Here is a 13,922-nt window from a genome sequence, read left to right as displayed (position 1 = left end):
TATTGTTTATTTACACAGTGCTACTGTTTTGGATTTTCAACACTTTCTACTTACAGAAAAAAATTGCAAAGCAAGCCCCCTATCAACTTCATCTCTTGGCCTCTTGTTAGGTCCTGCTCTGAAAAGAAAAACAGATGTGAAGAGACCAATGTCTGTAATACAACGAAATCACTGAAAATAGCACAGTAATTTAGGCAATGAACTGTTTATAGCATGTATTTTACTTAGCACCCATTTACTGTTTTTACCTTGCAAAGTAAAATAGGAAATATAAAGTTTCTAACAGGATATTAGAAGGTCCTTAGAATAAAATTACCTTCATTATTTTTATGTAGGAATTAGAACTATACTCCCATAATGATTTAAACACATATTCTCATACGGTTAGTACTATGGTCTTCCTTCAGGTTTCACATGCAAATATGCTATGTGAGGTGTGGTGAGTAGCAGAAGGGTGTCAGCCTTTCTGTCTCTACCATCTCATGTTATCTTCAGGGTCTTTATTTAGGGGCATTCTGGATATGAGAGAGCTCTGCTTCCAACATTTCTTGTGCTCCCCACTTTCAATGGGATGGTATGGCTTCATAGTCTGTTGCATTCAGAGTTTTTTGCCTCCATTTCCATCACAAGTATGATCTGCTCCAAATACCTAGTACATGGACAGTCAGCAGCATGTTGTATACAGAATATGAATTTTCAGTCACAAGAAATGGAGCAATTAAGTCTTTCCCTGTTTTTGTGTTTTAATTTTAACTTTTTTTTTTTTTTTTTTTTTTTTTTTTTTAATCTTGATCTTTATCCTCTCTTGTTTACATCCTTTTCAGGCTGTAGTAGACACACAGTGAAAGAAGAAGGCTTTTTTTTTTTTCTTATAAGCACTATTAGACGCCATTAAAAGAATGGTGATGAAAAACCATCTTGTAAAAGCGAATCTCCTAAGGATCCTATGTTGGTATTATTAAGAGTAAGGCTGCTTTGTAGGAACATCCTTGAGTCATTCTACATGGGTCTCTGACATCCACATGGGTGACTTGATACCTGAAAACAAAGTAAGGCACTGAAAGCAGAGAGTAGGAAAGTGATACAAGTTTCAGCGTAGTTAGTGTGACTACTAAATAGCATAAACTCTAGATAAAACCCACCAATGCTAATCTAAGTCTTTATGGATTTATACACGTTTTTAATCCTAAATTGTTAACTAATTTGTTAACTAAATTGTTAACTGTGCCACTGACAGCTTACTCTTTCACCAGCTGAAGTATTTATTCCCCAGCACAAATAAAGAATGACTCCCCCCAAAACCACTGCTTTAAAGCTTACTGGAAGTCAAAGGATATTCAAGCCACCTATATTATAAGGCCAGAGAATGTACTCTGAAGAGCTAATCCCAAGGTGGATCCAGCTGGAGGCAACTTCTATCCACACTGTGCTCTGCTGGATGCTCCTTGTTGGTGCTCACCATAACCGTGACCCACCGTGACTGCTCCTTCTCCTCGAGCAGTGTGGTAGCTTCTCCATGTGCAAGTGGACTTAGTTTTGAACAATTAACTGGCTTCTACCGTGATATCGAGAATTCTGCAATATTACAAATTGGAGTTTATATTAAATTGCTACATGTCTATTTTCTGTGCAACACATAGCTGAATGCTTCTGTCTGTCTGAGATATGTTGGTCCTCTCCAATGATTTAAAACCACTGCAAAGTGCCAGTTTTCAGTAGTTGAGGTGCTTCAGCTTTTCATCTGTGCTATGTGAATTCTCAATAACCAGGTGGTACAATTTTCTAATCCTCTTGGTTTGTTACTGCTTAGGTTGGGGAAAGGCCTGGAGGAGAACAGGGAACACCTTTGTTCTCGCGCTTGCTTGTGGAAGCTTGCTTCAAGGCAAGATTAATGCCTCGGGGTGAAATTCCCCCCTCTGCAGCAGTGTAATGTAAGCTGCTGTTTAAATCACACTTAAGACCTATTTTGATGGCATAAGTGGTACAAAGGCATTATGCAAGCTCTCCCCCTCACCCCAGGGATATATTTCAGCCTCTCAGAAAAGATCTTGGAGATATGAACTTCTTACTACTGTTTGTGTTTCTGCTGAAGAGCAGAGAAGTACCACAACTCTCCTCTGGGTATTATATCACTTATTTTTGTTCTTTTTTCCCAGCATTTTCAGGAGACTTAGTGGAGTGCATTTTTTAATCTTGTGACATCAAGCACATTTTTGTTCTTTCTGCTATTGCAACCCATGTAGATTTGATGGATTCTTTATATTTGCCTTTCCTCACTCTTCTGCTAGCTGATTTACACTTCTGCAAACAAAAGTAGAAGAGAGGCTAATGAAAAAAAATGTCACTTCTTTGTCACTTCTTTGTTCTGAACAAAGTCTCAGAGCAGGAGCAATGCAAGTTGGTTTTTTGTCAACTTTTCATATGTAAATTATATTTGCTGTTATGTGATGACTTCTTCAGTTGCCATTTCTTCCTCTTTGAGGCTCTAAAGATCAAGTGAATGGAATATCAACCAAAAAACAAGCAGAGCAGAATGGAGTGTGCCTAGTTTTGACTGTCATTTCCCTATGCAGTTGAAAAATTATAAATGATTTTTTTTTTATATTAGAAGAAACTTCTTTTAACCAGTGTGCTGGGAGGAAGAGAGGGAAAGGAAGTTTGTTTAGTAGCAGGGAAAATTTTCTGGGATTTAACAAGATGCTTAAACTGCCAGCTTTATAAAGGGATACACATTTCTTAATAAACTGTAGATGAGAAGAGAGCAATTCTCATTTAACAGTAGCAAATATCTTCTGCGTAACTCTTTAGTGAGCTTTTTCCTATCCCTTGCTGGTATATGCTGAATAAGCCATGCATGTGAATCACTCCTAGGACAACATTTGCCCAGCTGAGGTGGCAACCAGCGGGTGTGCCGCGGACCCTGGAATTTGCAGCCGAGCCGACGAGCAAATCCCCTCCCACTACAGTTTCTAATATTGGATGCCTGACTTTATCGTTATGAACCAGAGCCAGGTTATTCTCCCGCGGTTAACGAACAGTCAGATGCCAGAGCCATCGTCTTTATGGCTAATGGCTGTATTTTAGATGCCCAGTGGTCACTTCTTGTATTATGGGTGCTCAGAGTGCTGACGGAAAGCTTTGCAATTCTTTCAATGCTTCTAAAAAGCAAAACATACTGAAATGTCATGTCTTGTATTAGGAAAGGAGAATATACTCTACATGGAAATAAATTGGGATAGCTCAATTCCAAACACTCAACAGGGAAAGATCAATAGCCAGACTGAAGTATCTATTTTAAAATGTTTTTCTGTATATTTTCGATCTGTGTAATGTCGAGTGGTACCAACCAAGCATAATTGTCACTTTGCTCACTTAATAACCTCTGTGAGCATGAGTTAGTGCTACAGGTGCTTGTTGCTATTACTTTTCATGAAGGTTTTAAATTTAAATTTTTGGAGGCAGAAGGAACAGGAGAGGGAAGAGTGAATGGGGCCGGTAACCAAAATCTCTGTTAAACGATTTGCTTTGATGCCAAAACGATGTTTATTGTTATCTGAGGCCAGCTGCCCGCCTTCCTTCCAGGGTTCTATTTGTGAATTTTCAGTGTCTATAAATGGAAACGTGAGCTAACCCGAAATTATCACCAGCGCTGCCTGATAGTCGTGTCTCACAACTTGAAAAGTACAGTGATATCTAACATGTAGTCAGATTAAATCACTTCTGCGCAGGACTTGAGGGATTTTTTTCTTTCCCCTGGGAGATGGAGTTAGGAAAACATGAAAGAAAAGTCTCAGGAAAAGAAGGCTTGAAAGAAAAGCAAACGGTAAGATGTGATGAGAAATGTTGGACTTCTTGTCTTAATTTTATGTATTCCTATGCACCTCATAGGAATATTTCCATGCTTCCTTTAACCAGTGACCTTGAATATTAACATTTCATTCGTGTATGTTAAATTAATTATAATGATATCTTTCAGTGGAAATTATGCAATTTTGTTGATGAATTTTGTGCACATATGAAATGCAAAAACTAAGATCCAGTTCAACTGCAATTTTTCTTTTGATCACAACCCCGATCTATAGCTAGTCTGTATTCTTCTTGTATTATTTGGAGGGAGTGTTTTGTGTCCTTGTGCTTTATTTTCCGTAACGTTAAATCAGTAAATGGCAGCTTACTTTTGAAAATTAGTTGCGCAGTGTCTGGGACTCACTGAAAATAGATAAAACTAAAACAAATTGTTAACAGAAAATGAAAGCAGTCAAAACACAGCTTATTAGCAATTAATGCAGGCTTGAAACAGAATTTCTAATGTACCTTGCATTAACAAGGTTATTTTACTGGTATTGTGTGAAGGGCAATTTATTCTTGACTTTTCACAGCTGTGAGGAAAGGTGACCATCATTTTTGTTAAGAAACAAATCAGCACTGAAGTATTTAGCATTTATCTTAAGTAATGGTGGAGCTGCATTGTTTCAGTTTCATGGCAGGCCAGCATTTGCTCTTGTAGAGTTGCGGCATATTCCTCTAGTATTCCTCTAGTCTCATTTAAGTGAGACTTTTTTGGAAGCTTGGGTGTAAGTTAATAGTTTTAAATACAACCTCACTAAGGCAACATGCATTGGGAAGGAACTCCAGGAAGTTCTGGATCAAAATAGTGTCTTGGCCTTAAAATGCTTTTTCTTTCTTAAGAAAGGATGTATTTATTTAAACAGTAATCTGAATGAGTGCTGCTTGAGATTCAGCATGAAGTCATAATATGAATGTTATCTAACATTTTATGTATTCATATTCTCATTAATAAATTAATACTTTAGACAATAAAAAAAATCTCATTCTGAATTCATTTGTGGCTAATATGTAAAATATAAGGAAAGCTCATCAAAAGTAAAAGCATTTATTCACTAAGGCTTCAGGAAAAGTGCCAAAGAAAACCTTTGAAATTTTATTCTAGCTCCTGCATGGGGAAAACGTATAACAATGTCATTAAATAGTATGATTATGTAATTGGAGACCACAGAAAGAGTTGAGCAGGCAATGTTAATTGAGGTTTTAACTAAATGCTGAGCGCTTCATTTGGGACTATAGTAATCTTCTACTGAGATTTCTCTGTGCGCATAATTTTCAAATTTAAGAGTAGCAAACTGGAGAAAACAGGAAGTCCACCTTGTTAATATCTGTGCCAGGTCCTGCGTGGACTGGTTGATTGCTTCAAAACTGAATCCCTGTAACCTGTTGAGCTGAGAGACCACCGATAGTGGTAGTAGGCTACGTCCATGTGTGGACTAGGCGTGGAGGAGGCATGCTCAGTCCTTGGCGGGTTTCACAGTGACAGCAGAAGAATGCTGCGGCTCTGGCATCTTCGCCTCACGCTGGTCTTGGTGGCTACGCTTGTGCTATCGCATGCCTTTCTCTCTGTCCCTTTTCAGCCTAATTCTGTCCTGGTCTCCATTCCCTCTCCATTTGACACTATTTTGCCTCTCTAAGTGCTTTTCTTTCAGATTGTTAGATGAATTACAAATTCTCCCCACCTTTTTCCCAGCTCTACCCCTCCAGGGCTCTTATTGGTCATGGCCTTTTCTTTTCGCTACATGCAGGTCCGTTCAATATTTAAATATTGTTGATGTTTGTCCACATAGTTAATGTCAGTATAGCAAATGTCTATCTATATATTGCATCAAATTGTTGGATAACTCAGGTGTAAGAGGATAGTCCAACCTCTTGCTCAAAACAGCATCAGCTATGGGATCAGACCAGATTGCTCAGGGTTTTATCCAGTTTGGCTTTGAAAACCTTTGAGAACGGAGACTGCTCAGCCTCTGGGCAGCCTGCTCTACTGCTTGGCTGTCCTCATGGCAAAAAAGTTTTTCCACATATTAAGTCAAAATCTTCTTGTTTCTATTTGTGTTGACTGTCTCTTTCCTCCCATCATACATTACTGCAAAGAACGCAGGTTCTATCTCCTTGATAATCTTCCTGTAGGTGCGGGGGGGCTGCTGTTAAATCTCCTTCAAAGCTGTCCCTTCTCCATGCAGCAGGAGCTGAGCTCCCTCAGCCTCTCCTCACGGGGCAAGTACTCCAGCCCCCAACGGTTTTGGTGGTCTCCACTGAACTCACTTCAGTTTGTCAAAATCTTTCTTCAGCTGGGGCCCCCAAAACTGTATGTCATACTCTAGATGCAGTGTAGTGAGCACTGAGTAAAGAGGGATAATTCCTTCCCTCGATCTACTCACCATGCTGCTGTTAATAAAATCACGGTGCTGTTGGCCGTCTGTGTTGCCAGGGCACACTGGTGGCTCATACTCATCTTGCTGTCTACCATGACCCCCTGGTCCTTTTCTGCAGAGCTTCTTCCCAGACAATCGGTCCCCAGCCTGTATCGCTCCAAGGGGCTTTTCCTTCCAACATGCAGGACTTTGCATTTTTCCTTGTTCTTCCTGTAGGCCCATTCCTCCAACCTTCCCAGGTCCCCCTGAATGGCAGCCCTGCCCTCGAGCATATCAGTTGGTCCTCCTAGTTTGATGTCATCTGAAAACCTATGCAGAGGGCCCTGCCTCACTTTCTCCAGGTTGTTGATGAAGATGTTAAACAGAGCTGGTCCCAGGACAGACCTCTGCAGTACTCCACTTGCTACAGTTCTCCAAGTAGAGTGCAATCCCTTAACCACGACCCTCTGAGTCTAAGCAGCTTTTTAACAATCTACTTGTCCACTCACTCAGGCTGTAAAGTCTTATGCTGGATGCAAGAATATTATGGAAGACAGTGTCAAAGGTAAATCAAGGTAAATGACATTCCATACTCTCCCCTCCTTCACAAATCCAGTCATTTTATCACAGGAGGCAATCAGACTGTCAGGCATGACTTGCCCTTTTCTTTAATGCACCAAAAATGTGTTTTGTCATGTGGGCATGAGCCAACTCTCTCAGCACCCACAGGTGCAGTTCATCTAGTCCCATGGATGTATTTGGGTCATGCTCTCTCAACTCATTCCTTGCCTTGACCCTCACCCACCACTGGTCATTCTCCTGCTTGATGTCTACAACTAAGCATAGACATGGAAGACCTTGTTGGTGAAGACTGAAACAAAGATGACCATCTCAGCCTTATCTATACCTACTGTCACTAAATCATTGCCATTTGACAAAGGGCTCAATTTTTTATTTTTCACTCTTCTACTATTAAAGTTGCAGAAAAATCTCTTGCTGCCCTTGACATCCCTTAAACACAGCAATTCTAGATGAGCTTTGGCTTTCAAAATGCCATCCTTGTATGCCAGAAGTACGCATCTAAATTCCTCCTTCCTTTGCCTGTCCCTGATTTTACCTCCTGTACTGCCTTTTCATGCTGGAGCTCACTCATGAACACCCTATTTATTCAAGATGATCTCCTTATAAGTCTGCTTATCTTCCTGAATATCAGTTTGGATCTCCTTGTGCTTGGAGGAGGTTATACCTACAGATATGCCAGCTTTCCTGAACTCTTTTGTTATTCAGAGCTGCCTCCCATGGGATCTCACCTACTAGTTCCTGGATAAGCCAAATTCTGTGGATTTTTACTCTGGTACCTGCCTTCCTTATGCTTCACAGTATTTTTAATTCCACTATTTCATGGTCAAGACTGCCACAGAGTATCACATCCACAACTACTTCTTCCTTTTTTTTGTGAATAATGGATCACCTGTATCAAAAAGCTATCCCTGAAACCCTTTGGAAATCTGTATTGCTTGCTTCCTGCTGTGTTGCCTTTCCAGGAGATGTCGGAGAGGTTAAAATCCCTTGGTTGTGAGAACCAAGTCTGTGATCCAGAAATTCCGAGCTGTTTAAAGATTTCATTCGCTTCCTTACCCCAGTGGTTTGTAACAGACTTCTGCCATGATGCCACTGTCACTAGCCTGCTCTCTGATCCTGACCTATGAGCTCATGAGTCAACTTTCCTGCAGAGCCTATACCCATATCCATTGGAGCACTCAGCCGTGCAAGCTATCTCACCACTTCTCACTCATTTCTATAATATAGTTCTGTGACTTCTCTCCGTGTGTGTATGTATATGAGATAAGTCTTGGTTTTGTATACTTTTATTGTTACAGATATTTCTACCCATTTTCAGAAGAACAAAAGCCTAATTTAGTTTGTGTAATTCTGAAAATATTCTGCAGATTACTCAAGTTATATCCTCACTGCCAATTTATTGACGGAAGGTACTGTATGTACCTCTACTGCTTAATATTAGATGAGATAAATACAAAATTCTCTAGTACATCAGGCTATTTCACTTAATAGTTGTTAAATTTACTATTAAAAAAAATTCTTGTCTTTGTTTATTGGATGAAGACTTTTTAGTGTTAAAGATCCTAAAAAAGTTCTTTCTGTTGAGCTGGTTGTAGACATGGAAGATAATGGAGGTCTTATTTTGTGGTGGGAAAATAAATTGACTCTTAATATAAAATGGATTGAACTAAGCAGATAAACAGAATTTTCTTTTTGTAATTTTGATTTTAGAAGAGCTCAGAAGGAGACTGTATTTTCAGGGTTTCCCTACTGAAATGACGACTGAGCTGAAAATAGACTGTGTTCTGAAGTCTTCATCCATTGATGCATATTGCCGCTGTTATTTGAAAAATCTTTTATTACATTTCACACTCGTCTTTTTCCTATTTGACCTATGCTCTCCCTTATTTTGTAGCAAAATACAGTACATGAAGCACTGGGTTTAAAGTAATTTTACATTAGTATCTTTAGCAGGAATGTTCAATCTGTGTGCTTTGATTAGTATTATAAGATTTTGTTTTTACTTTCTTGTTATATTGAGTAATGGTAAAGGAAAGAACGGTCATCAAGAGAAAATAAATTAAACCAAAGGAACATATGGATCAGAAAGAATGACATGTATTGACTGAAATTACATTAATTTTCAAATGACAAGATGTACTCTGTATGAAAAGGCTACAAAATTTAATTCAGAGAATTATTGTTTGCTTTTCACAAATAATACATGGAGTCAGCTCATACAAATTGAGACAGCTTGAATGAAACCCACTGTAGAAAAAAAATGATTCGTCTTTGTACAATGGTAGCAGCAGAAAGACTCCTGTCAAGGTGAGGCACCGTGTTAAGTGCTATGGTAAACACTTCTCTGAAAAGCCAATCCATTTTCTAAACTTTGTCACCTAAGGAAGCCCAAACTGGGTGAAGAATGGTAAGGAAGGGGTGGAATATGTGATGATGGTTGATCCTACTTTTTCAGGCTTATTTTTTAAATTCAGCTAGGTGTAAACTAGGCCAGAGGATATGGAGAATATAGAGTAGGAAGAGTTGGCTGAAGAGAAGAAGACAAGAGGAGGGAGAACTGGATGGAGACTGGAGGCAGCACCGGGGACAAGCACCCATTTGTGGTCACTGGGAGATGCAGTAACTTCTGCCAAGTCGCTCTTGCTTTTGTACTGGTCAGAGCCTGTGTCCAGGCAGCGGTGGAGGTGTGGAGGCATATCCTCCTAGTTCAGGCTGTCCCCTCTGTGCTCGAAGTGGGATCACAGTCTGCTTTTGTCATGTTATTTCAAGGTATACCTGAGACATATAGTAGGCACTACCAGCTGTCTGATATCAACTGCTAGGCTCAAAACAGGCAGCTTAGTGAGCAGCAGTGGCAACAGCACAGCTTGAAGAAGCGCAGTAAAAGCTCTTAGTTCGAAGTACCAGGGAAAGGAGTGTATCTGGAGGGAAAGGAAGGTGTTTCTTTGGGCTCTTGCCCACAGCTAGTGCTCTGTCCTCAGCAGTCCCAATACAGTTACTTTTCTGATAGTTGTTCAATGTTTAGAGAAAGCATTTGTTCTCTGTACTGATCCACCAGATGCAGGGAGTCAAATACCTGGGCAGCAGGATCATCTTAGACAACAGCGCAAGTGTCTTCCACAGAGCAAAGAAGAACGATAGTAACTCCAGCCCACAGCACTGGAGAGGAATCATGCCTTTACTGTGTAATACCAGCTAAGAGACTCTCTTGCCAGGAATTTGCAAGTAAATGCCTTTTCAGATCCACCGTGACAGCTGGGGACGGTTAGCCTGGAAAGGTCAGGACAGGAGGCAGGCACTTGCTGCTCAAGGAAAGTAGCTTGCTTTGTAGTGGGCAACAGGGACAGGTCCACACCTCTCTCGTGTATTAGATATCTCATGGCTGTTCAGGGTCTATGTGCTTGTACGTGTCTAGTCAGGATGACTATGTAAGATCACAGAGTAGGAGCGCTGAAGTCAGCCAAGCCTAGTCTTTCTCCTTCGACAGAGAAAGTGGTGATCTCAGTAAATTGAAGAGATTCAAAGGTAATAAAATATAGACGTGTTGTCTGTGGTGTAGAACATGTAGGTACTTCAGCAGATCACTATGAGTATGTTGGTGACACATATGCAAAGGGTTATCACATACAAATCCCTTGTTCCCTTCATCTGCTCTCTACCCCAGCAGGGGACAGGCTGGCTGCTGCTGAAATTAAGGTAAGGGGTAAAGATGAGACATAAGGTGAGAAAAATTATTGAAATCCTCTTTCTCAGCTGGTTGATTTTACTCTCTGGCTTTTCTATCCTTGTGTCCTTCAAGAACACATTTATTCAGAAAAGAAGTTCCTGGCCTGCCTGAATCATTCCTCAGTTTGATAGCTTAATAGGGAAGTATGAGCATCGTGGTCACCTTCAGCATAGTACATGAAACTAAATAAGCACACATACTGTGTGTACTATATAGTCAGAGAAGGTATGGTTTGCATGTATGTTTAAATTTTTCCTGCTTATGTAAGAGGGGTGCTTTATTTCTTCTTCTAAAGGTGGTCTGTGACTTCACCTGGGAACTGTTTTTACACAGCTGAGATCGTTTCTTATCCCGAAGGCTTTTTGAACTGCCTTGTCCCAAATTACTGTAAGAGTTACTTTCAAATATCCCTGGGCTTTGAAGATCAGGACTGAAGCTTTATAGCGGCTACAGGAGGGGACTGATAAGATCACCAAAGAGGAAGGAATAAACTTGGAAGCTGCAAGTAGCAGACTATTTATATCACTATTGATGTAACATTAAACAGGATCAATGCAAGTCTGAAGCATAATATCCTTGTTTAACCTCCTTTTTAATGCTCATCACTTATTCTTGCCTCACTTGAGTTTATACTAACTCTTCTTTAACCTATCATGCATTGCCATTGCTGAAATGTTTGAGGTAGTTTTTGGCTGCGCCAGTCAGAAAGTATTTCAGAGAGATGTCATCAGTACATTTTTGGCAGGCGGTTATTTGAAATGTTACCACATAGTCTTATGCAAGGATTCAAAACCAGAGAGCAGCAGACTCTTACAGGGACTTGTATGTGATAGTAAAAGAATGCTTTTTAGGAACAAGTAATATTTTTTAACTCTTTGAGGTGAGGAAGGATCAGAGTCACCATAAAAGCTGTGTTGTCATCTGCTGCAAAGCCATGATTGCACTCTGGGGGAGGCAGTAAAGAGATAAATGTCGGTCTTTGCTGCGCTGATGAATTAAAACAGTTCTGGGAAATGTTTCCAGGCACTGTAACTCTCTTCAGCTAAATTGTAAGAATGGTCCACCATGGTATTGATCTGGTGCTTGTCTGAATTTTACTCAGATGTGACTTGAGAGTTAAAATGGGCCAGAGACAGTTCCTAGGAATCAGTCTGGATACAGAGACTCTTATAGAAAAAAATAATATGTTTTCAAAACATATTCCTCAGGTATGTGAGAGTGAGATATAAGTGATGCTTGATATTTACTGCTGATACTAACACTGAAGTTCAAGAGGGACTCTAGGAAAAGCTTCTTTATGAGGAGGGTAACAGAGTACTGGAACAACCAGAGAATTTGTGGAATCTCCTTTCTTGGAGGTTTTCAGGACTCAGCTAGAGAAAGCCACAGCTGAAACCACCTTATAGTGGCAGGAGTCCTGCTTTGAGTAGGATATTAGACCTCTGGATGTTCCTTCCGATCAACATTTGTGCTATTATTTGACTTTGAAGCTGCACTACTGCAGTTGTTAAGAAAGATGGTAAGCCCCTTTTTCCATCTGATAGATACTTTCAACATACTAACATTGATACACAGTAAGACTTTGTTCATCATTGCTCTTTCTTGCATTAAAATCTGCTGTCTTCAGTTTGCAGTCCTTTGAATTCTAAAAGCACTGAACAGTACAGAAGTGGCATTAAACCTGTCACTTTTATATTAATTTTTGGAAATAGAGCTACTTGACAATGAACAAAAGAAAAGGAAAGAAGTGATTAATGAGAAAGGGAGAAAGAAGGTGGCCTTAAATGAACTAGACTTTTAGAGCAACAAGCAGATGAGCAATAAAAATATTTCCATATTTACTTTGCATCAACTGTGAAATGCATAATACTTCAGTCTGTTTTGCCCATATTGTCTTCTTTGGATAGACAGTACAGCATTAGATTATCTTTAAAGAACAAGAGTTAATGACTGCTTCTCAAAATGAGTTTTCTAAATGAATTTTAGACAGTGAATCTAAACTTATCCATAAAAAGCAGTCTTTTCCAGAGAAAAATGATTGAAATATCAACACAATTTTTGTGTTTTTTTCTGAAGTACATACTGGTATTGTGACAGTGGTGATGCAGTAACTTGATTAATATTTCTCCAAAAAGTGAATGAATTAACTTTATCAAGAATGTCTATCAAAAACCTCCGAAGAAAAGCAGTGAGTACTTTTTTTTGCTTTTGTTTTTTTTCCTCACATTGTGCTTTTAACTATTAAAGGAACTCTGAATACTGCATCAAACCTCCGCCAGATGATGTTTGGTTTTTTTTCATCTCTTCATGAGGAGACAATTCCATCAGATGAGGAGAAAGCGAGTAGACTGATTTGTTTGTCTAACAGTTGTGCTGTGCTCTTATGTATTTATATTAGAGAAAGCAGGTTGGAGAAACACAGCCTTTCTGTGGAATATGTGGACCTGGCTGGGCTGCAGGCAAATAATGAGGCCACTAAAGACGTCCCATAGCAAGAACCCACCTCTTGAATCCCAACAGGATTGCAAGTGGAGCAACCTCTTGTAGTCCTCCATTTCTAGGACCATCCAAAACTTTTGACCACTATTGTTTCTCCTGTAGAGATGAGCATTACCCTCATTGCATAAGTTCTGTTGTATCAAGGGAGAAGAATTGTAGCTCTACTTTCCTAAGTGGTCTTTTAGACCTCTGCTGTCAGAGCCATCATGTTCATTGGAGATGAGGTTAAGACCTTTTGTTGGATAAATATTTGAAGAAAGCCAGGGCAATGTTGTTATGCTTTTGTGGTTGTCCTTGCAGCTGAATTGGAGTCCATTATAAGATGACATTTTCTTCATTATATGTGGCATTATTAATTTATTTTCAGGGGATCTAAGCATAAAAGCTGAGCAAAGAGAAGTGGAACAAGTGCCATTATTCTCTTTTTACACTATTATTAACCTGTAGCACTGTTAGGATGGTCTTCCATAGACCACCGACAGTGGGGACTGCTATTAGAGCTGTGTTCCTTTAACAGAGGGATCTGTTATAGTATTATAAGTCCTAGAATCACTTAATAGCACAAGAATCTCAGCATGCATTTTAAAAATAACAATATTCTTGCCTCTGTAGTTGCAAAGAGATGGTTCAGACTGAGATCTGAGTGTGAGTACTGTGATGAAAGCCACCTGAAGCTACAGAGTGCCTGGCATAGTGACTCTGAAAGGTGTGAGCTGTCAGGGCTGTCTCCATGTACGGATGAGTCAGGCTGTGGATAAGATGACAGTTCCTTTCTGCAACAGTTTTCAAGATTTCAAAACATTTTATTTTTCTTGAAAGTGGAATTATGTCTGCAAATCTCTCTCTTCCTTGAAATCTGAAGAGTACCAGAACGAGGTGGGGGATACAGACTGTTTCTAATATTTACAGGC

The 13,922-nt window shown here is 39.7% G+C and overlaps 1 protein-coding gene across 3 annotated transcripts in view; it reads left to right on the top strand.

Moving 5' to 3' along the window:
* The first annotated feature begins 3,666 nt into the window (after nucleotides 1-3,666).
* The window catches only part of MLIP (muscular LMNA interacting protein), a 118,850-nt gene continuing 108,594 nt past the window's right edge, over nucleotides 3,667-13,922 (top strand). For 2 of the 3 annotated variants that reach the window (XM_062572922.1, XM_062572921.1), the window contains exon 1: nucleotides 3,676-3,823. In XM_062572922.1, coding sequence (XP_062428906.1) covers nucleotides 3,761-3,823 — 63 coding nt within the window. In that variant the 5' untranslated portion in view covers nucleotides 3,676-3,760. Of the gene's footprint in view, nucleotides 3,824-13,922 lie in introns of all 3 variants that reach the window. The other variant, XM_062572923.1, reaches the window with a different exon arrangement.

The sequence above is a fragment of the Rhea pennata genome, chromosome 3, assembly GCF_028389875.1.
Source record: "Rhea pennata isolate bPtePen1 chromosome 3, bPtePen1.pri, whole genome shotgun sequence".
Taxonomy (NCBI): Eukaryota; Metazoa; Chordata; class Aves; order Rheiformes; family Rheidae; genus Rhea; species Rhea pennata.
This window is presented reverse-complemented; position numbering and strand designations above follow the sequence as displayed.